The sequence below is a fragment of the Diceros bicornis genome, unplaced genomic scaffold (genome assembly GCF_020826845.1).
Source record: "Diceros bicornis minor isolate mBicDic1 unplaced genomic scaffold, mDicBic1.mat.cur scaffold_117_ctg1, whole genome shotgun sequence".
Taxonomy (NCBI): Eukaryota; Metazoa; Chordata; class Mammalia; order Perissodactyla; family Rhinocerotidae; genus Diceros; species Diceros bicornis.
Window position 1 is genome coordinate 1,110,829 of NW_026691040.1, and position 23,068 is coordinate 1,133,896.

Here is a 23,068-nt window from a genome sequence, read left to right on the forward strand (position 1 = left end):
CAAGCTGTGTTGAAAGTGGTTGCCTGACAGTGCCGTTTCTCACTGATATTCTTTGGCAAGCTGAAATATTCAATGTCATACTAAGGTATGTCCATTTAGAAGCTGTGAGGGAGGTCAGCCACTTGGGGTTCTGGGCAGTGCTTCTCAAAACGTTATTGCTTGAGTTTTACATCAAATTGGAAAAGGCTGGGAACATACAATAGCCAGGTTGTCATTGGTGACTGGATTTACCCTGGGAGAGAAGACTGTGGTGACAACGTTGGACGCCAGAGTACAGTGGCGTAACACTCCACTAAGGAGACTTTACTAAGAATGTGTCTCACCTGTCCTGTCCCAGAAATGCACGAGGATCAGGAAAGACGTGTTACCTGCCAAGCCTGGGAGCCCCAACTCGTGCAAAACCAGGGGAACCATCTCATGCTGCTGGATTGTCCATTGCAGTCCCTGTGGCCCTGTCTCTGTGGTAGATGTCAGGCTGCTGGGGCTTCCCCTTTGCTGCTACAGCAAAGCGTCTTCACTCATGACATTACAGGGCGGTGGTGTTTGTTTAACATGGTCAGTAAAGAATGAAAGGCACCTTTCTGAAGAGTGTTTTCGATTGGTTGCTCCTGCATTCAAGGAAATTAATTCATAAATGCCTAGAGAAATTCTCCTTGGTCGTTGACAGTAGAATCCTGGGTGGATACCTATGCCCCAGCCACACCCTTGACCAGTTACATCAGAACCTCTAGGGGTGGGGCTCAGGCATCAGTCTTTTATAACACCCCCAGGTGACTCCCCAGGTTTGAGAACCATGGAGCAGGGGGTCTCAAAGCTGAAAGAGCCTTTGTAGGTCATGTTGTGAAACACCTTCATTTTATGCAAGAGACTCAAGTGGGGAGAGAAGAGGTTGGGCTTCAGATACTTTAATAAAATCGAGGATCACGAAGTGTATTATTTTCCTAGGGCTATTGTAACAAAGTACCACAAACTTAAAACAACAGAAATGTATTCTCTCCCAGTTCTGGATGCCAGAAGTCTAAACCAAAGGCCAGCAGTGCCGTGCTCCTGAAGGCTCTAGGGGAGAAGGCTTCCTTGCCTGTTGCAGCTTCTGGTGGCTCTCAGTTTGTGACAGCTTGACTTCAGTCTCTGCCTCCATCAGCACATCACCTTCTTTTCTGTCTCTGTGTCCACTCTTCCTGTCAGGATGCCTGTCATTGGATTTAGGGCCCACCACAAATCTAGGATGATTTCATCTTGAGATCCTTAACTAATTACATCTGCAAAGAACCTATTTCCAAATAAGGTCACATTCTGAGGTTCTGGGTGGACATGAATTTTAGGGGAGACATCATTCAACCCACTGTAGGGGGTGAAGAGAGATTTCTTCATATTTTACATTTCTAACATCTAGTTCATCTTATACATTGATTATTCCTGACCCTACTATAATGCTAATGATAATATTATTGTCTTTATTTCTGATTCTTCTCATTATATAAATCATTGAATGCAAATTGCTAAAAATATTGTTTTTAAAAATATTTAATTATGCCAATAAAATATAGCTTCCTGATCAAGATTACTCAATCTTTGAAAAGTTCAAGATTGCATGACTTGGAGAGTTAAAAATTCCCCTCCCATGGCTGAACAATGTTAAGTGGCAGGCACTATGGTTATAAATTTACATATGAAGTAATACCAGCGGAACTGTTCAGTTCAGTTTTGGAACATTCGTTAAAGTTCAGTTACAAGCCTGACATTTATTTTCAAGTGTAATTGTTGAATTACTCCGTAGAAATTAAGAATGTGATGTAAATTTTTTTTTTTAACTGAGGAAGATTCACCCTGAGCTAACATCTGTTGCCAATCTTCCTCTTGTTTTGCTTGAGGAAGGCTAGCCCTAGGCTAACATCTGTGCCAGTCTTCCTCTATTTTGTATGTGGGTCGCCGCCACAGCATGGCTGACAAGTTGTATAGGTTGGTACCCAGGATCCGAGCCTGCGAACCCAGGCTGCCGAAGCGGAGCATGCCGAACTTAACCACTATGCCATAGGGCTGGCCCCTAAATATTTATTTTCTGAAGCAGCTTCAGGCAACTCATGTGAAGTAGGAGTTTCTCTTCTCTGTACATCAGCAGTCTCTGAGAGCACAGAGAAACCTTGGCAATAGATTTACAGGCCCACAACACTGGGGGAGTGGAGTTTATTGCAGAAAGTCTGGACATGAAAAGTGATTCTCGTCATGGATCCAACCTATGTATTTCAGGTTCACATTGACTTATGGCCTTTGAAAAAAATCCTAAATATAGATGAGTTTTCTGTATTTTCAGAATTGTGAAGGCACCCATATCCTAATATTTTCTTGTTTTCATTTGAGCAGATTACTAGACAAATGACTTCTGGATTTTCAGTGATAATATTTATCTTTAGAATTAATTTTAGAAATATATGTCACAATTTTTATTTTATTTTACAAAAATGACTATGTTTGCTGCATCAGCAACACATCTAGTAACAGTGTGGAAAAAAATTTGCATGGGTGTAGAAATATGTGAAAAGTAACAGCACTGGGAAACTCAGTGGACAGAAAATACTTTTCAAATTTAATTTTTAAATTTCTACATACTTCCTATAGGAATAGTAATTCCCCTTCCTTACTCAAAGATGCCCAGTTCTTTGTTGGTTCAAGGTTGTTTTTCTATTTGTAGTGATGGTATTGTTTGCATCTCCCTTTGTTACTCCTTTTCCGGGCCCAACTTTTCTTTCTTTCATTAGGGATTTCTGCGCAAGCCAGAGGCAGATTCTCTGCCTGGAGACACCCCTAGAGGCTGGTGAACCCTGCCTCTCTCTGGTTCTTGTAATGAGTTGTTAAAAGCACTTTTTCATCAAATATTTTCTTTTTCTTTTTCTTTCTAGATTTAGAAATATTTTAGCAGGTGTACATTTGCATATAAAAGAGAATAAAAGATAAGAAGTTGAGGCTTTTTCTTTCTTCCCTCCTCAACATCATCTCTCTCCTATCTCCCTTTATTCAGCATGTTTTCGCTTTCCTTCTCTGGCTGTTTCCATTTTCTAGACACGAAATGCATATCCAAAAAAAAAAAAAAAACAATCTCAGTGATTCTTCACCACTTTGTAGGAAGATAGATGATTGGGTTTGGCTGGCTTATGTAACAAAGTAGGGAAAAACATATTTATCTCTTTGTGTCATCAGTCTGGAATTAATAGCCAAGGATGGATTTTAACCCCCGGACTCCTTTATTTTATGTTTTAAATTGCAATATTTTCTACTTTTTAAATTAAATCTTGACACAGATTTGAGTGTATAATAGATGCTTGACTGAGAGATCCAGAACTGAAAGCTTGAGCATGCAGATATATTTGTTTCTGTGTGTACCAGAACATTCTAATTGACAATAATTGTATTCTTTAGAAATATTTGTTTGATCTAATTATACGCACTTCTCAATAATTTTCTGAGAGTTTGACATGACTAATGAGCGGAAACGTTTCTCTGGAGTTCTCAGTCACAGGCTGGAAAGTAAAGCCTTAAGGGGCTACCTAGTCCTCGAATTTGCAGACTTAGGGTTTACTTGCAGTTGAGAAGACTCAAGTCTTTTCTCCTTGGAACTGGAGGAACTCGGCCCCCACTTGTCTATAGCAGGCTGATTTGAACTCTAGACTTGTTACTTTTGCTCTTTTGTTCGTTCATTCATTTCGTAACTATAAATCTGCAGGGCAATACAGTGCAGCTTTGAACTGCTTGATTCTTCACTATCCTTCTTCCTTCTAGGAGAGCCTGGGCCTGAGTTACCAGAAACTTCATGCCCGTAGCTTTGCCTACTTGACTTATGAAGTTGGCGTCCTGGCCAAGACCTCTAGGCTTTTCCAGGAGGAGGTCTGAATTGTTCGAGTGCCCCTAGCAAGACGTAGACTCTTGCCTCCAAAGAGTCTGAAGCCTGGTCTATTTGATACAAGCAGCTACTTAAAAACCTCCACACAGCTCTTGCAGCCTGCCTTGATAGTGTGTTCCCGGGTCTCTCAGCTCTGTCAACTACGGAAGCTTTTGCTAACATCTAGCTTATATCCCTTGGCTGAAGTTTTTCTCCGAGTGTTCTTGTGCCACTTTTAGGGAACACAGAAAAAATTGCTCACCACCATCTAGTTTCGAGGTTTCCAATGTGTTCTGTTTGGCCTGTGCAGTGTTGCATTTTTTTTTTTTAAGAAAGGCAGGAGTCTGGCAAGACTAGGCCCACTTTCCCACCTGGCAGCAGTTGGCTGTAGCCGGAGAACAGCTGTCCCCCCTGGCCAGGCATGTGCTCTCCAGCTGGCCAGACTCACTTCTCTGTGCTACCTGCTTGGCCCCAGAGCATCTGCATTTATAATCCTGCCCTGTCCAATCTATGCAATTTCTGTTCTTAAACCCTCTTCCCTTGTTTCTACGCAGGCTATGTAGCCTTTATCCTCTCATTGTTATTTTTTAACCAAACCTTAATTTTGTTTTTCCTTTTTGGGTTGTTTCCCAGTCCTTCAAATGTTTTGTGCAGCTCTTCTGACTAAAACAGGGGTGACTGAGGGTGTGATACATGCCATGGGAGAATGACCACAGCTCTGAGCATCTGCTGCCCGACACAGACCTCCTGTTAGACAGCAGCACCTGCCGCCTGCTCCAACCCCTCTGGCTGGTTTGGTGTCTTGGTCCTGCCTCAGTTAGTGTTTCTTCCTCCAAGTGAATACACTTAATCCTTTCACCTTTTAAACTTCACTTTGCCCTTAAACCACACGAGGAAGCATGCATCGGGGATGGGAGCAGGCCATGTGCCCAGCAGTCCTCAGCTTGATTTTGCCAACCCTCTATTACTTAGGTCAGGGCGGCTATGTCCCAGATAAAAATTGTCCGGGTGAGCTTCACTGACTTTCCGCTTAGAGAAGGGCTACAGAAGGTTTAAAGATCAAATACCAGTAAGGAGCTATGGCTGGGAAGCGGGGTGGGCTCTGGGAGAACGAGACTGGAGAGACAAGCTACATCCCTCCAAAACTGTGTACGGTTGAAAGCAGACTCAGGGCAGCCTTGAAGGGAAAGGCCAGTTACAGAGTCCAAGTCCTTCAAGAAGCAAGGGAAGGGTAGATCCTACAATTCCTCACCCACAAGAAAAGAAACTTTGTAACTATGTATGGTGACTGATGTTAACTAACTGTGGTGATCATTTCACAATATGTACAAATATTGGATCATTATGTTGCATACCTGAAACTAATATAATGCTGTATGTTGATTATACTTCAATTAAAAAAAAAGAATAAGAGGAAGGAAGAGAAGGAAACCAGAATGGAAAGTGTGTGGAACATGGAAATGGCCTTTCTTTTCCAGAGTGGTAAAATAAAATGGTCCCTTGCTGCTAATGTGAATTCACTTCACATTCCTCCTTTGCTAGACTCAGACCAGTGATAATATCCGTACTGTCCTATATTTGGACAGAATACTTAATCCTCCCAAATGTGAAATTAACTCACAACTACTAGCTTTATATTTTTCACGAAAATCTTCTCCTAAAAATAAAAGGCACGTGTTTTCTGAGGAGCAGGAGAGGCAGCTCACTGGAGTCAGATGATTTACCTCACAACAATAGATGAGAGGAAAGCCTAACTCCAGCTTCCAGCTGCCAGGAGCCTTTGTTTACCAAGAAGCTACTCTTTTTTTCTTTTCCTATTCTTTTTTTTTTTTAACTTTTATCTTTGCTCTCTTTTCCTTGACCAAGTCAGTATAATTGAGTGCAGAAATAGCATATGGTCATTATGATCTGGACTTGTATCCTAAAAGCTGAAAAACTTTTTGGTTGATCTTTATAGAATAAAAACAAAACAGAACATTTTTACCTCTTTTACAGTGATTCCTTACCTTTTTAGAATTCTTTGATTTTATTGATACTTCTCCTCTCCCAAAAGTACCTTACCACAAATCTGAAGTAATATAGGTAGTAGGACTGACAGGAGAGTGTTATGATGCTGTCCTAGGACAGTGGGACTAATCTACAGCAAGAAACACTTTCTGTCCTAGGCCAGTACCCAACACATATACACAAGTTATGCAAAACAGTACTTTCCCCTTCTGCATGCATGACATCTGGTGTTTTCTTTATTAAATTTGTCAAAATACTAGTTCAGGTTTGCCCAACTAATATCACAATCCAGCAATGTTAAAAAGTGTTGCCTTAGGATTTATTATTTTCAGAGTTGAGTCCCTGATCTGTACATATTTTAACTATATAGCATTTAATATTTCAAAATATGATGCTCATTTTAAGTACTTATTTTTATCTTGATTGATTCTCAGTAGGGCAAGATAAGTTACATTTGTATTCGTCAGTGTGATGGTAGTTTTAATCCAGTAATAAGGGGCTCATGGTTAAGTTCTTAAATTGAACCAGCAAAAGCAGGAAAGCAGTGATTGCCAGCCTCCGGTGCTGACAGCAGGAGTCCTTTTGTTTGTGGCCATGTTGGAGATGTGGACGTGGATGCTGTTTTGTTATGTCTGTGCTAAAACTCTATTTCTCCAGCCTCTCTTTCATCCAGGCATCCTTGAGCCTTGAGGTAATGGGAAAGTTGTGTCTCTCAGGTTCTTTACGTGATCATTATTTATTGTTTTTCCCAACAGTCTTCCCCACTTTAACTTACAGCAGACACTGTTAACAGTCCTGCAGGGTAAGGGTGTCCTGTGGGTGCCCAGGCTGCTGCTGACCCCTCTGGGGCACCTGGCTTTGCTCCCTGCAGATGCTCTTCTCTGTCCCTACGATGAGCCTGGTTAGATTTTCTCAGCGGTGGGTCCCCCAGCTCATCCTGCTGCCGCCTCCCCTTCCTGACCTTCCTGCCCCTCACTCAGCCCAGAGACCCCACACTCGAATGTGCAAGCCTGAGGGCCAGGGCAGCGCGTGCTGCAGAGGACCAGCTGCCCAACCAAGGCAGTCAGTTATGTGTCTTCTGATTCATTCCTGTAGCCGCTTCTGCAAGGCCTGGACTGGAGAGAAACCATTTTACTGTGAGTTGAACCTATCCACAGACCCACTCAAAATAATGACTAGAATTTGGCCACCTCAAATACATTCATACAACTTGACTTCGAGTCTTGAAACCTGGGTTCAACTAAATTGTTTTTCGTTTGTTTGTTTTCAGAGTTTCTAAAAAGGGACAGTTCAAAAAACTAATTTGCATGCATTTGAAAAGTGTTAACATCGTAGGAGGAATTCAAGAAACTTGTTTCTAGGTAGTAGAAAATTCAGTATTTCTGTGTATTTTTTTCACACCTAAAGCAGTTAATAACAATTTAGCAATATCATATATCCAATCAGTGTTCAGTCAGGAGCCAAGCAGATATCTTTTCAGTTGATGTTTTTTGATGAGTAGCCAAACTGTGCCATTGCACTGCATTTGGCTCATATGTCTCTTAAGTAGCGTCACCATATAATTTATTGTCTAAATTAGGAAACTTTTGATTAACAAAAGACAACTCTATTAATTATTATGCTGGGACAACAGGCAGAAACCTGAATTGTCATGGACAAATTCTACTTTTTATTTTAATTGTGGTAAAAAATACATAACTTTAAATTTACCATCTTAACTGTTCTTAAGTGTGCAGCTCAGTAGTGTTAAGTATATTCACATTGTTGTGCAACAGATCTCTAGAACTTTTTCATCTTGCAATACTGAAACACTATACCCACTAAACACTAATACTCCCTCCCCCTTCTTCCCAGCCCTTAATAACCACCTTTCCACTTTCTGTTTCTATGATTTTGACCACTTTTGTTACTTCATATGAGTGGAATCATACAGTACTTGGCCTCTTGTGACTGGCTTATTTCGCTTAGTATAAGGTCCTCAGGGTTCATCTACACTGTAGTATGTGACAGGATTTCCTTCTTTTTAAAGGCTGCATAATATTCCATTGTATGTACATGCCACATTTTCTTTATCCATTCAACTATTGATGGACATTTGGGTTGCTTCCACCTCTTGGCCATTGTGGAAAATGCTGTGATGAACAAGGGTGTGCCAATAACTCTTTGAGATCCTGTTTTTAGTTCTTTTGGATATATACCCAGAGTGGATTGCTGGATCATATAGTAATTCTATTTTTAATTTGTTGAGGAAGCTCCATACTGTTTTCCCTAATAGCTACACCCACCAGCAGTGCACAAGAGTTCCGATTTGTCCACATCCTCCACAACGCTGATTTTCTGTTCTTTTGATAGTGGCCATCCTGATGGGTGTGAGGTGATATCTCATTGTGGTTTTGATTTACGTTTCCCTGGTGATTAGTGATTTTGAGCATCTTTTCATGTGCTTATTGACCATTTGTATATGGAGAAATGTCTATTCAAGCACTTTGCCCATTTTTAATCGGGTTATTTGATTTTTGTTATTGTTGTCGAGTGGTAGAAGTTCCTTATATATTCTGGATATTAACCCGTTTTCAAATATATGATTTCAGTTATTTTCTCCCATTGTGTAGGTTGCCTTTTCACTCTGTTGATTGTTTCCTTTGACATGCAAAAGTTAAGTTTGAGATAGTCCTGTGTGTCTATTTTTAATTTTGTTGACTGTGCTTTTGGTGTCATATCCAAGAAATCGTTGCCAAAACCAATGTCCTGAAGCTTTTCTCCTATGTTTTCTTCTGGGAATTTAATAGTTTTCAGTCTTATGTTTAAGTCTTTAACCCTTTTTGAGTTGATTTTGTGTATGGTATAAGGTAAGGGTCCAACTTCATTCTTTTGCATGTGGATATCCAGTTATCTGTGCCTTTTTTTAAATCTGTAGAAACAAAAGCCTACCAGTTGCTGAAGTGGTCTACCCTTCAGGATAATACAAATCAAACTGAAGACAGGTTCCAAAAGGCAGATGCTTCTGCATCACAACTGTCAGGTAAGTGAGCAGATTCAGCACTCACAGCCAGTGTCTAGGTGACCCAAGGCAGCAGCTAGTGCTGTGCTCAGGGAAGGGTGGTCATTCTTTGAAAGTTTCTGGAGTTTGCTTTGTAATAAGCTATCACTGGATCAGAATCAGCCAGTACTTTTTCAGTCCTTAACAAACAAGAATTTGGAAGAGTCTTCTCTCCTGGATATGTGCCAGCCCTGGCATGGCGATGGTCCTTACAGGCCCTTGGATTATACCTGGCATGTCATGATAGTAACTTGTCACTAAGTACCACAGGAGACACCCCAAATTCTTTCTTTTCCCACATCTTCCAGTTTCTTAATCATCAATGGGGAACATCATCCTGGGCTATTTTCCCTCACCAGAATGTTGGAAAACTTTGGGCTTTTTAAATGAAAAGACTGTAAATCCCAGTAAAGCTAAATTTTAAGCTTAAGTGTAGTTCCTTCAATCTAGGATTTTTGTTTTAATTGTAATTTTCTTTGTTTTCCTATACTTTATTGCATTTTTATTATTTTCATTGGTTTTTATTTTATTACACCTTTTTTTAGTATGTCACTTCAGCTCCCTTTGTGAAAATAAATGGATTCATACAGAAGGAAGTACACCTTAGTCACTTCCTTATCCTTACATAAACCACCATTCCATAATTTCACCCATCAGAATGAACAGTGATCTCTTAACATCACATAATTCCCAGGCCATATCCAGATTTCCCAATTGTCTCAAAGATGTCTATATCAGACAGGCATTTTTTCGAGGGACATATGGTGCATTAGACTTAGCTGTCTGTCTTCAGAGAGCTATTTCCTAGATAATATTAGTGTTAGAATTGGTTGCTGCAAAATTCTGTTATTTTGGTTGTTTTGAGGATTCAGTGAGCCACTGCAGGCGAAATGCCCAGCACAGGGCCTGTTAGAGAGCAGCCCTCAGCGACTGCTGGCCGCGGTGGTGCTGGGTGTTATGTGAACTCCGCGAATGTGAGACATTGTAGTTGGCTGAGGTATGAAGCAGGGCCTCTGTCCCGATGGAGGGCTTCATCACTTTGGAAAGATGTAGCACTCGTGAGCCCTTAACCCTTTGCTTTTCACCACTTTCTTCACATTTGAGTCACAGAATTAGAATCCAGAGAGATTTAGAAAGTATTTATCCAACCCCCTCATTTCACAAAAGGAGGCGACAAGAGAGTAGCACCTCCCTCAGAGCCTTACAGCCAGTTAGCAGACACACGTGGTTGGAAGGTGACTCCACACATCTATGTTTGGTAAGTTTATTTTATATGGATAGTTAATTGGACAAGTTCAAAGGATGAGTAAATTTGACATAAGTTGTAGTCCCTTGGATGTATATCAAAAATGTTGGGGGCCGGCCTCATGGCTTAGTGGTTAAGTGCGTGTGCTCCGCTACTGGCGGCCCGGTTCGCATCCCGGGCACACACCGACGCACCGCTTCTGCAGCCATGCTGAGGCCGCATCCCACATACAGTAACTAGAAGGATGCGCAACTATGACATACAACTATCTACTGGGGCTTTGGGGGAAAAAAAGAAGGAGGATTGGCAATAGATGTTAGCTCAGAGCCGGTTTTCCTCAGCAAAAAGAGGAGGATTAGCATGGATGTTAGCTCAGGGCTCATCTTCCTCACACACACAAAAAAATGTTGGTACTATTAATATACTAATGATTAATGTATTTGTTTATTAATTTATTCCTAAGTGATACTTTATAGGTTGTATAATCAAGCACCCCTAGATTCAGTTCCCTCACTCCACACTCAAATTTACACTATGTGCTTTGCAAGATTCCACATTTTCCTGCGTTGGGATCATAGAAGTCCTTCTGGTGGTGTCAGCCATCTCTGAGGTCAGATACGGCCTCTGGCGTTTAGTTTACGTGTGGTCACACAATACTTTTCACTCTCACTCTCACTCTCTCGCTCTCACTCTGATCCTGGGGACTTCTCTGAGCTCCAAAGAGAAGCAGGAGGCAGGCTGGCAGGGTGGAGGGAAACGGAAGCCATGTACCCCGTGGTTAGCGTACCCCGCTACTGCTGTTACAGGTAGTGGTGAGGATGGGCACCCTGAACTCAGGAGCCACCCCAAATCTGACTATTGAAGAAGCAGTGCATGTTTCAGTTACTTTCTGCATCAGATGTGTTAGGTCTCTGCCTCTGGACCTGTCACTAAGGAAAGCCACTGCCACCTTGCGCCTTCCTTTCCATGTCTGAAAAGGCCTTATGCTGGTAAGCACATGGAAACCCTCTTCGGGCTGAGCACGGACACATTCTTAAGAGAATGGCTTGGCTGCAGAGGTTACATGCAGGCAAGCAGGTTACAGGATAGAAACTCAGCAAATGCCTTTTGCAGAGACACCCATGCACTCTCTATCCGTGATCTCAGGTGACTGCCAGTTAAGAATCAGACTTGAAGCAGAAACATCCAAGGCTGAAGTCACCCAGGGGGCAGAGGTCAAGGATTGCCCTGCACGCTGATAGCATCATGGGAACAGTCTGGTTCCCCTGGCTCCAGGAAAGAGGTGGATTGTGCATCTTCCCCATCAACTTTTTCAGGCTGGTTAAAGAGTGGCCTTGATGGTTTTCAATGGAGATTCAGTCTCTCCTGGGAGATGGAAAAACAGAGGATTTGGCAGAGGGCTTAAGGGTGGGTGGGGTGGGTAACTGTCATCCAGCGGTGTCAGTTATTTCTGAGACCTGGTTCCCAGCACCCATTATTTTGATGATCCCTTGCTGCCCATGTGTTATAACAAGGTGAATTATCCAGTGCATGGTGCTGTAGTAGAGACCCATGTGCTCACATGTGCATCGTGGTCATTTGGAATAGAGCTCTTCGAATGATTTTATTTTTTATTTTTTGTGGCTTCTAAGTATCACCGGAAAACGCTCCACTTCCTTTCAGAGTTCTATCAACATGTTCCTTGCCTCAGAAGCTCCCTGCCTTCTGTGGCTTGAGCAGCATCTTCCCCTGTTGACATTTGTTTCACCAAAGTTATTGTGAGCCCTCTTCTTCACTCGTTGCTGCGTGGTGGCTGACACTCCCTCTCCATGTTTGTGCTTCTCACAGGTTTGAATATTGGCAGCGGTACATTCAGGACAAAGACAACTAACAAAATCGCTTCGGAAGCTAGTTTTTCATCTAGTGAAGGAAGTCGTTTGTCAAGGTAAAGTCGTGAAAGCCTGTCTAAATAGCGGCAACACGATGAGAAATGTCGCTACGCAATGAATTAAACTCCGGCCGCGTGTTCTTTTGTTTTGTGACTTGATGGAAGGTTATGGTTTGGGGTTTTGTTTATCTAAAATAACAGTTGAAACTTTAGTCTACCTTTGAAAATATTTGCACCAGAGTCAAGTATTGTTTTGCAGCTGTTGTTTCCTTGGTTTAAGACTCAATTGACACCTCAGTGAACCACGAATTAGCGTCTACAGCTGCTCACAGTAGGGCTGCTTAGAGACCACACAATGGAGGGTGTCGGAAAAGGGCAGAGAGAAAAATGTCAGGCCTTAAAGGAAATAAAGTGGCCTGTTTCTTCTTTCTGAGATGGCTGATACATATACTAGCAATTTCTGGTTATTTGTTTTTGTATTCCTATTTCTTACCAAGTACTTGAGCTAAATTATTCTTTCCTTTCCTGATACTTTCTTCCTTATTTTCCATAAAGGACAAAATATATTTTTTCAGTTTTGTTAAACAGTAGCACTTCTTGTAAGTTTTTCAAGCAATGATAAGTGAGTTGTGTGCGAGATTTGTCATCAACATAAAATACTGATCAGGCAAGGGCACTGAGTCACTGGGGAAGAATTTATAGATGGGAATGGAAGCAGTCACCTGCTGAAATACCTCCCTTGTTGCTTTGGGCTAAATATCATTTAAAACAGCCCAAGTCTCCTTTAGTAATAGCATTTCTCATTAAAAAGATGTCCTTTAGATGACTGCATTCCATTTGAATTAGTTGCTTGCCCCTGATGAAATTTTAAAGCAGGAACTTTACATTTCTCATGTTCCTTAATTTTGATGATGAAGTTTAACTTATTTATTCATTTATTTAGTTGCTTCTGCTTTTGGTGTCAGATCTAAGAGTCCATTGCCAAATACAAGGTCATGAAGATTTATGCCTGTGTGTTCTTCTAAGTGTTTTATAGTTTTAGCTCTTCAATTTAAGTGTATGATCCATTTTGAGTAAACTTTTGCTTATGGGATAAGGTTAGGGTCTAACTTCATTCTTTTGCATATAGCTATTCAATTGTCACAGCACCATGGGCACTCTTGTGAAAAATCAGTTGACCATAGGTGTATAGGTTTATTTCTGGTCTTTCAGTTCTGTTCCATTGATCTGTATGTTTGTCCTTGTACCAGTACCACACTGTCTTGACAACTGTTGCTTTGTAGTAACTTTTGCAATTGGGAAGTATGAGTCTTACACTATTTATTCTTCTTTTTCAGAATTGTTTTGTTAGCTGTAGCTTGTTGCCTTAGAATTCCGTATGAATTTAGAATCAACTTCAGAGTATAAGTTTTGCATTTCTTTGGTTAATTTATTCCTGGTTTTGGATACTATTGTGAATGGAATTGTTTTCTTAATTTTACTTTTGGGTTTTTCAATGCAAATGTATAGAAATTCAATTGGGTTTTGTATATTGATCTTGTATCCTGCAACCTTGCTGAACTCATTTATTACTTCTAATAGTTTTTTGGTAGACTCCTTAGGATTTTCTATATACAGGATCACTTCATGCAAATAGAGATAGTTTTACCTCCTCCTTTCCGATATAGATGCCTTTTATTTCTTTTTCTTGCCTAAATGCCCTGGTTAGAACCTCCGCTACAATTTAGAATAGAAATGGCAAGAGTGGAAATCTTTGTCTTGTTCCTAATCTTAAAGGGAAACCATCCAGTATGTCACCATTAAGTATGATGTTAACTGGAGATTTTTTGTAGATGCCCTTTATATTGAGGAACTTCCCTTCTGTTCCTAGTTTATTGAGTTTTTTTTAAATCGTGAAAGCGTGTTGAATTTTGTCAAATGCTTTTTCCTACATCTGCTGAGTTGGTCTTGTGATTTTTTGTTTTTCATTCTATTTGTATGATGTATTACATTAATTGTTTTTGGACGTTAAACCAACTTTGCATCCCTAGGATAAATCCCACTTGGTCATGGTGTATAATTCTCTTTATATATTGCTAGATTCAGTTAGCTAGTATTTTGTTGAGGACTTTTACATCCATGTTGGTAAGAGATATTAGTCTGTAGTTTTGTTTTCTTTTTTTTTTTGGTGAGGAAGATTAGCCCTGAGCTAACATCCGTTGCCAATCTTCCTCTTCTTGCAGAGGACGATTGGCCCTGGGGTAACATCCGTGCCCATCTTCCTCTATTTATTTTTTTTTAATATGGGACACCGCCATAGCATGGCTTGACAAGCGGTCCATCAGTCCATACCCGGGATCCAAACCTGTGAACCCTGGGCCGCCACAGTGGAGCGTGCAAACTTAATCTCTACGCCACCAGGCTGGCCCCTGTAGTTTTGCTTTCTTGTGACATCTTTGTCTGACTTTGGTATCGGGGTAATATTAGCCCCATAAAATGTAGTGGAAAGTGTTTCTTCCTCTTCTTTTTTTTTTTTTTTTGTAAGAATTGGTGTTAATTCTTCCTTGAGTGTTTGGTAGATTTCAGCGGTGAAACCATTTAGGCCTGGGCTTTTCTTTGTGCATAGTTTGTGGATTACTGATTCAATCTCTTCACTTATTATAGGTTTATTCAGATTATCTTGAGTCATTTTTGTAGTTTGTGTTTTTCTAGTAATTTGTGTATTTCATCTAAGTTATCTAATTTGTGTACTATTATTCATAGTATTTGTTTATAATCCTTTTTGTTTCTGTAAGGTTGGTAATCTTGTCCTGTCTTTTTTTTTTTTTTCCTTCAGTTTTGTCTTTTTTTTAATTGATGTTTTAATAGTTTTTAACATTGTGAAATTTTGGGTTGTACATGTTTGTTTGTCCATCACCATATATATGTCTCCCTTCAACCCTTGTGCCCACCCCCCACCCCCATTGCCCCTGGTAACCACAATACAGTTTTCTCTGTCCATGTGTTGGTTTATATTCCACATATGAATGAGATCATACAGTGTTTGTCTTTCTCTTTCTGGCTTCCTTCATTTAACATAATACCCTCCAGGCCCATCCATGTTGTTGCAAATGGGACGATTTTGTCTTTTTTTATGGCTGAGTAGTATTCCATTGTATATATACACCACATTTTCTTGATCCAGTCATCAGTCGAGGGACACTTAGGTTGCTTCCACTTCTTGCTATGGTGAATAATGCTGCAATGAACATAGGGGTGCATAAGGCCCTTGGGATTTTTGATTTCAGATTCGTTGGATAGATTCCCAGTAGTGGGATAGCTGGATCATAGGGCATCTCTATTTTTAATTCTTTGAGGAATCTCCATACCGTTCTCCATAGAGGCTGCACCAGTTTGCATTCCCACCAGCTGTGTACGAGGGTTCCTGTTTCTCCACATCCTCTCCAGTGTTTGTTGTTTCTTGGCTTGGTGATTATAGCCATTCTAACGGGCGTGAGGTGATATCTTAGTGTTGTTTTCTCTCTTTTGTTTTTGATTCAAGTAATTTGAATCTTCTCTCTTTTTCTTGGTCAGACTGGACAGAGGTTTGTCAATTGTGTTGATCTCTTCAAAGAACCAGCGTTTTCTGATTTCCCTTTAGATTTCTTCTTCGACTCATTGGTTATTCATGAATGTGTTGTTTAATTCCCACATATTTATGAATTTGCCAGATTTATTCCTACTATTGATTTCTAATTTTATTTTATTATGGTTGGAGAACATACTTTGTATTATTTTTCTGCTTTTAAATTTATTGGGGTTTGTTCTATAGCCCAACATTTGATCTGTTCTGGAGAATGTTCCCTATGTACTTGAGAATGTATATTCTGTTGTTGGATGGAGTGCTCTGTAGAAGTCTGTTAGATCTGGTTGGTTTGTAGTGTTGTTCAAGTCGTCTATTTCCTTGTTGATCTTCTGTCTAATTGTTCTATACATTATTGAAAGTGGGGTATTGAAGTCTCCAACTATTGTTGAATTGTCTGTTTTCATTTCTATTAAAAGTTTCATGTATTTCAATGCTCCATTAATAGATGCATATATGTTTTTAATTGTTATGTCTTGAACTATTGACCATTTCATCATTATAAAATGTCACTGTCTCTAGTATTCTTGTTTTAAAGTCTATTTTGTCTGATGTTAGTCCAGCCAATCCAGCTTTCTTGTGGTTGCTGTTTGCATGATATTTGTCCCCATCTATTTACTTTCAGTGTTTTTGTCTCTGTGACTCTCGTGTGTCTCCTGTAGACAACATATAGTTGGATCATGTTTTTTTTAAATCCAATCTAACAATCTTTCCCTTTTGATTGTTCAATCTATTCACATTTAATGTTACTGATATAGTTGGATTTACATCGGCCATTTTAGTTTTTGTTTTCTATATGTATTTTCTAATGTAGCATTTTAATTTCATTAGTGATCTTTTTTTTAGTTTCTTTTTGGAATTTTTTTACGTAATTGCTCTAGGGTTTACTATACACGTCTCATCAGCTTTAGATTTGTACTAGCTGAATTTGGGTAATATGTAGAACCTTTACTGCTATGCAGCTTGATTCCCATTTTCCCTTTTTTTTTTGGTATTGTTGTTATATGTATTATATCTGTTAATGTTACAAACTCAACATTGCATTGTTATAATTATCATTTTACCATCTGCAGTCATTTCCTTAGCTCATTGCAACTTTGCTTCCATCCACCTCCTTTTGGGCTGTTACTAGGAGATATATTACACTTATATTAAATTGTGCGTTTTAAGCCATGATACGTTGTGTGATATTATTTTATACAATTGGTTTTTAAATCAGTTAAGAATAGAAAGGATAAAAAATATGTATAATTACCTTTACTGGGGTCACTTGTTTTCAGCCTGAAGAACTTTCTTTAGTATTTCTTGTAAATCAGGTCTACTAGCAATGAATTCTCTCAATTTTTGTTTATCTGGCAAAGTCTTTATTTTTTCTTCATTTTTGAACAGTACCTTTCCTGAATATAGAATTCTTAGTTAACAGTTTTTTCCTTCAGCACTTTATATGTGCTATCCCACTGCCTTCTGGCCTCCATTGTTTTGTCCCAAACTAGCGTGGGACAAAAGGAGAATTTACTGGCTCATAGAATTAAAGAATAGGTTTACCAACCAAACTGCAGGAAGAGGGATTTAGCTGTACTCAAAAACCACTGGAACCAGGGACTTAAATCTGCTTCTCTCATTGCGGACTGGCAGCAAGTCCCATTCTCTTTCAGCTTTCAGCTATCTGGGAGGGACTGCCTTACCACCTTCCTGTGGTTCTCAGTTCAAAAATGCTGGGCAAGGACTCTCAATGGCCCAATTTGCCCAGCTGTTCAATCACCTACCTTGTGTGTGGTCTTACAAGAACACAACACCTCCTAGGGGAACCAAATACTTGACGAGGAGGGCCTGTTTCCAGAAGAAATGAGGGACTTCACAATAGACATAATACTCCGGAATAGTTCTGGCTGTCCTTAAGTGAAACATGGGCTAACCATTTCTCTTAATTTCCACACCAGCAGTTTAAACAGTTTAAAGAAGTTTAAAGTGGCATCAGACCACAGAGGAAGGGGCAGTAAATATTTGCACACCAGGTAGCAAGGAGAAATACTTTCATAAAGGCCTCTTGAGGTGAGCCTTTAGGACTGAGCGTGATTTGTCAAGCCAAGAGGGGATTCCATGGAGAAACACTTCCAGGCTTGAACAAATGGACATAAATCTCTCTTCTTCCAGATCTCTTTGTATATGCTTAAAAAAAGGATTTGAAGCCATCAGAAAATAAAGGATAAAAGCATCCTGTTAGTGTAAGGACAGAGCATTAAATGATCTTTACTTGGACTGAAACACAGCAGTATGAATAAGCAAGTAACGTAACCCCTTTACAGCTTGGCTTTCTCATCTGTTCCATGAAGATGATAATATGTAACACTCTCAGAAGGTTCACGTGACAATTAAATGAGATAATCACTTAGCCAAAGCTTTAGTACGTGGTAAGTGCTCAAATAAATGCTGGAGAGTGATATCAGCAATTATTTTATACTCATAAATGTAGCTGGAAGGTTCAATTAGATGCTAAATGCCGGCTAGATCCCATTTTATAACTAAAGGGAGTTACGCAAACCAGCCATCATTCGTGTAAAATACCTAAAAATATTCCTTTTCATAGTCCAAGTACGTACTGTGGCACAAAACCGGGAGAAACCAGGACATAGAAATAATGAGTGTGTTTAGATGCTTTGATTCTACTCTGAATTGAGATGGGTGAGAAAAAGGAGGTGATCAAACCGGCAAGGAAGACCTACCTCCCCGGGCGCCTGCGGAGCACGGGGATCCCGCCCCAGTGGAACCCGAGGGCTGGGGAAGCAAGACGCCGGTGCAGCCCGGGATTCCCCGCGACTCACATGAGGTCGACCTCGGGCTTCAGGGCTGGCACCACTGAAAGCTAACGCCGCAAGCGAGGCCAGCCGCAGCCCCCACCACCCGGTCAGCCGTAGAACCCCGAATCCGACAACCAGCCCGGCCGCGAGCCTCCTTCCCGGCTTCCCCTGCGGCGGCGGCGCCATGACATCACTTCCCGTCGACGGCGCGCACGTGGGAGGAAGTCCCGGTGCCGCGGCTGCCGCTCCCGCCTGTCTGTCTGGTTACGTTCGTCGAGGGCCGCGCCGCTGCTATGGGAGGCCCGGCTTTCTCTCGCTGGCTCAGCCGCAAGTCCCCGTCCATCATTGTCGACTGCGTGGAAGAGAAGGTGAGGAGGTGCGTGGCGGCAAGCTCGGAGCCCCAGCGCGTCTGGGCCGCGGCCCTCGGGACCCGCCGCCTGTCCCCGGGGTGCCGCGCCGGGGCCCGCGCTGCTCTGTGGGCCCCGCGGGCGGCCGCGGCCCGACACGCGGTTGGTCGCCGACACTCGTTTTCGGGGCCCTGGGAGAGCAGCCTCGGCGGGGCGAGGGCCAAGCAGGGTCTGTGCTCGCTGGAGGGCTGCTCCTCCCTGCCCGCTTTTTCCGGCCCGGAAGGCCCCGCCCACGGCTTTGTTTCCTCTCGGCGCAGCGCGTTTCGGGTTTCAGAACAGGCTCGAAGGTGTTGGGCTGCACACGCCTGGCCCGCTGAGTTAGCTGGGGAGCGAGGCGCACGTGTTGATCCCAGCCTCTCACAACCTTGTAAAGTAACCCCCCCGCGGCGAGCTTTCTGTTGTTTACTGCCCGTGCTCGAAAGGTTTTCTCCTGGTGTGAAAGGACTGTTGTTGCTGTTTTAGATCCTACGGTGAAAGCAGCATCTTAGAAACGTCTAGGACAAGACAGAAGTCTCATAAGTGCCCCCTTCTCTAGGTGCCCCGACTGCTGGACAGAAGGCTTGTTGAAATTTTCAGAATTCCTGGATGCACTTAAATACTTGGTTGGTTGTTTGTTAATGTATGTGTCGACTTCTGGCCATTATTGAGTTTTCTCTTTATCGTTCCGTGATCCCGTCCGAGTTCGATTTTGTGCTTGGAATTTCTGGATTGGGAAGGTTCAGCGGCGCTTCATGCCCCTCGCCCCTTCGTTTTTGAAGGAAGTGCCCATCAGTCACAGTGAACTGCATTCTTTTGCTGAGGTTGGTGAGATCTTGATTTTTACTTAGCTCCTATCCAGGAGGAACCGAAAGCCTGGTTTTGACGGCAGTTTCAGTATTCCTTGTGTTTTTCCCAAAGAGAAAGTGTTAAACTGAATGCTGGTTTCCTTTGTTTTTAAAACTTCCATCAAACTTGACTTGCATCTCATCCCATTTCTACTCTGTAGAGATAACCATTTTTAACTGTTTTGGTTCTGTCTCTAGATATCATGATTATGCCTGATTTATTGGTTTTGGATCTATCTATTGAATTCTAGCTATGATAGAAGAGGATTGCGTCACTTATGCGGCATCCCCTGCCCCATTCCTAATAGTAAATCACTGTCTTTATTTCTTCTCTTGGTAAGCTTTATAACTTTGAGTAATGTGTCTTTTTTATTACGTCTTCTATTTAAAGTATCCCTTGACTTCTCACTTTCTAAGGTTAGGTATTAGCTTTTCTACCTCTGCTGCTCTTACTCTTCACCCCAAGCTTGCCAGCTGTCCTTTTGCCTTGTTGGCATCCCAAATTAAATTGTCAGGGCTTTGGCTATATATGGGATTGTTTTAAAAGCTGAAAAATCAAATAGTATTGTAAATTCTTGTCACTTTCCAGATTCAAGTTATGCTGTGATACTGTTTCTTTTCTTGTGCTACTTTTGTCTTTTTCTTGGTGTTCTTTTTCTGTTTTCCTCTTTATACGGTTCCACATCCAAACTCGCTGTTTTATTAGGTATTCTATCAAGTCCTCTTTCTTCTTGGAGACTCCTTCTTGAGGTCTTTATTTCTGTTGCTGTCACACCTGGTTCTTTAGGCTTGTTGGAAAGCTGCTTCCTGAGATTTTTAAAAATTCCTTTCTTCAGTTGAGGGTACTATTTTCTGATCATCTTTCTTGGCCTAAATCCTTCCTTGGTTTTTATTCTCAATTGAATTCTTAAGAAATGCCGTGCAGGGTGTGAGTTTTCTGAATCTGTTCTACCCTTGTACACATGAGTGGTCATTAGCTAGGCATCAAGTTCGAGTTTGCAAGTTAGTTTCCCTCAAATCTTTGAAAGTGCTGTTCTTTTGACTTATGTCATCCAGTATTTTTGATGAGTTTTTTTTTTTTTTGGTGAGGAAGACCGGCCCTGAGCTAACATCTGCCAATCCTCCCCTTTTTGCTAAGGAAGACTGGCCCTGGGCTAACATCGTTGCCCATCTTCCTCCACTTTATATGGGACACTGCCACAGCATGGCTTGCCAAGCGGTGCGTCGGTGCCCGCCCGGGGTCCAAACCGGCGAACCCCGGGCCGCCGCAGCGGAGTGCTAGCACTTAACTGGTTGCACCACCGGGCCGGCCCTGTGATGAGAAGTTGAATGTTAATGTGATTTATTTATTTAACTGATACTTATGTAGTATTTAACACATACCAGGCACTGTTCTAGGCACTTTATAGATTAATTTATTAAATTCTCATAACAACCACATGACTACTACTCCTTACTATTGTTACTATTACAGATGAGAAAACTGAAGCACAGAGGGGTTAAGTAACGTACTCAGGGTCACTTGGCTAATACATGGCAGAGCCATTGTCAAAATCAGGAAGGCCATGCGCTTAATTTCTATGTTCTGCTTTCGTTCTTTTGTAGTTGATCTATTTTTCTTTCTGAATGTTTTCAAGATCTTTATCCTCGGTAGTGTAAGTGTTCATGATTGTGTACTTAGGTATAGATTCTTTTAAAATTTCAGTTTATTTTGATCGGTGCTTGGCTGACTCTGAGGCTGAGGACTTGTGTTATTCAGTTCTAGGGAATGCTCCTTGATTGTTTCTTGACCTCCTTTTTCACTGCCCTCTCTGAACTCTGGATCCTGGTCCTCCTAGGCTGATTTATTTTTCTTTCGTCTCTCTGTTCTCCCCCTCCTTTCGCAGCTTTATTGAGGTATTATTGACCTACAACAAACTGCACATATTTAAAGTGTACAGTTTAATACATTTTGAGATATGTGTACATCCATGAAACCGTCACCATAATCAAGATAATGAGCGTCACCTCTAAAACATTCCTTCTGGCCCTTTGTTATTCCTCCCTACAACTGTGTGCTGCCTGTCGTTAGTCAACCACTGATTTCTGACTCTGTAGATAAGTTTTCATTTTCTACAATTTTATATACATGAAATTATATAATATGTACTCTTTGTTTTACCTGGCTCAGTTACTTTCATTCAGAATAATTATTTTGAAATTCGCCCATGTTCTTACATATATCAATAGTTCATTTCTTGTTATTTTTGAGTAGTAGTCTGTGTTGTGCATGTATCACATTTTGTTTGTTCCTTCACCTGATTGAGGAACATTTGGATTGTTTCCAGTTTTGGGCTATTAAACAAAACACTTCTGTGAACATTGGTGTACAAGTCTTTGTGTGGACATGTGCTTTCATTTCTTTAGAGAAAATACTCAGGAGTGAAATGGTTGAATTGTGTGGTAGGTGTGTGATTAGTTAAAAACTTGCCAAGCTGTTTTCCAAAGTGGTTGTACGATTTTACATTGCCGCCAGCATGTGTGCAGGCTGTAGTTGCTCCACTCCCTCTCCAGCACTTAGTCTGGTTAGTCTTTTTGAGTTTTAGCCGTTCTAGTCTAGTGTTATCTCGTTGTCGTTTTAATTTTCATTTGCCTGATGACAGATGATGTTGACCATCTTTTCAGGTGCTCATTTGCGTGCTGTATATCTTCTCGAGCAAGGTGTCTATTCAAATCTTTTGCTCATTTTTAAGTTGGGTAGTTTGTCTTATTGAATTGTAGAGTTTCTTACGTGTTGATATATCTTTTGCAGGTATTTTCTCCTACTCTGGCTTACCTTTTTACTTCTTACCAGTGCACAGAACAGAAGTTTTTAATTTTAATGAAGTCTGTTTTATATATATTTTTTTATATTTCCGCTCTTTGTATTGTATTTAACGATCTTTGCCAAAGCCAAGGTCACTACGATTCTCTCTTGTGTTTTCTTAGAGATGTTTTATAGTTTTAATTCATCCCATGGTTTCTGTTTTAAGTTTTTTAATATGATGAATTACATTGATTTTGAAATGTTAAACTCGCCTTGCATTCCTTGGGTAAATCCCACTTGGTCATGGTATATTATTTTTATATACTGTTGGATTCAATTTGCTAAAGATTTCTTCATTTATATTTTTACATTTATGTTCAAAAAGGATATTTGTCTGTAGTGTTCTTGAAATGTCTTTGTCTAGTTTTAGTTTTTGAGTAACCTTGGCCTCAGATTGAGCTGCGCGGTATATACCCTCCCCAGTTTTCTGGAAGGGTGTGTCTAGAATTGGTGTTATTTCTTGCTTAAATATTTGGTAGAATTCACCAGTGAAGCTTTCTGGGCCTGAAGTTTTGGGGGAAGGTTTTTGTCTACAAATTCAATTTCTTTAGTAGATATA

The 23,068-nt window shown here is 40.9% G+C and overlaps 1 protein-coding gene across 1 annotated transcript in view; it reads left to right on the plus strand.

Moving 5' to 3' along the window:
* Positions 1 to 11,438, plus strand: part of LOC131402495 (centrosomal protein kizuna-like) — a 161,559-nt gene extending 150,121 nt beyond the window's left edge. The window contains exons 8-9 of the mRNA XM_058537222.1: positions 8,799 to 8,903; positions 11,314 to 11,438. Coding sequence (XP_058393205.1) covers positions 8,799 to 8,903; positions 11,314 to 11,405 — 197 coding nt within the window. The 3' untranslated portion in view covers positions 11,406 to 11,438. The remainder of the gene's footprint in view (positions 1 to 8,798; positions 8,904 to 11,313) is intronic.
* Positions 11,439 to 23,068: the final 11,630 nt, after the last annotated feature.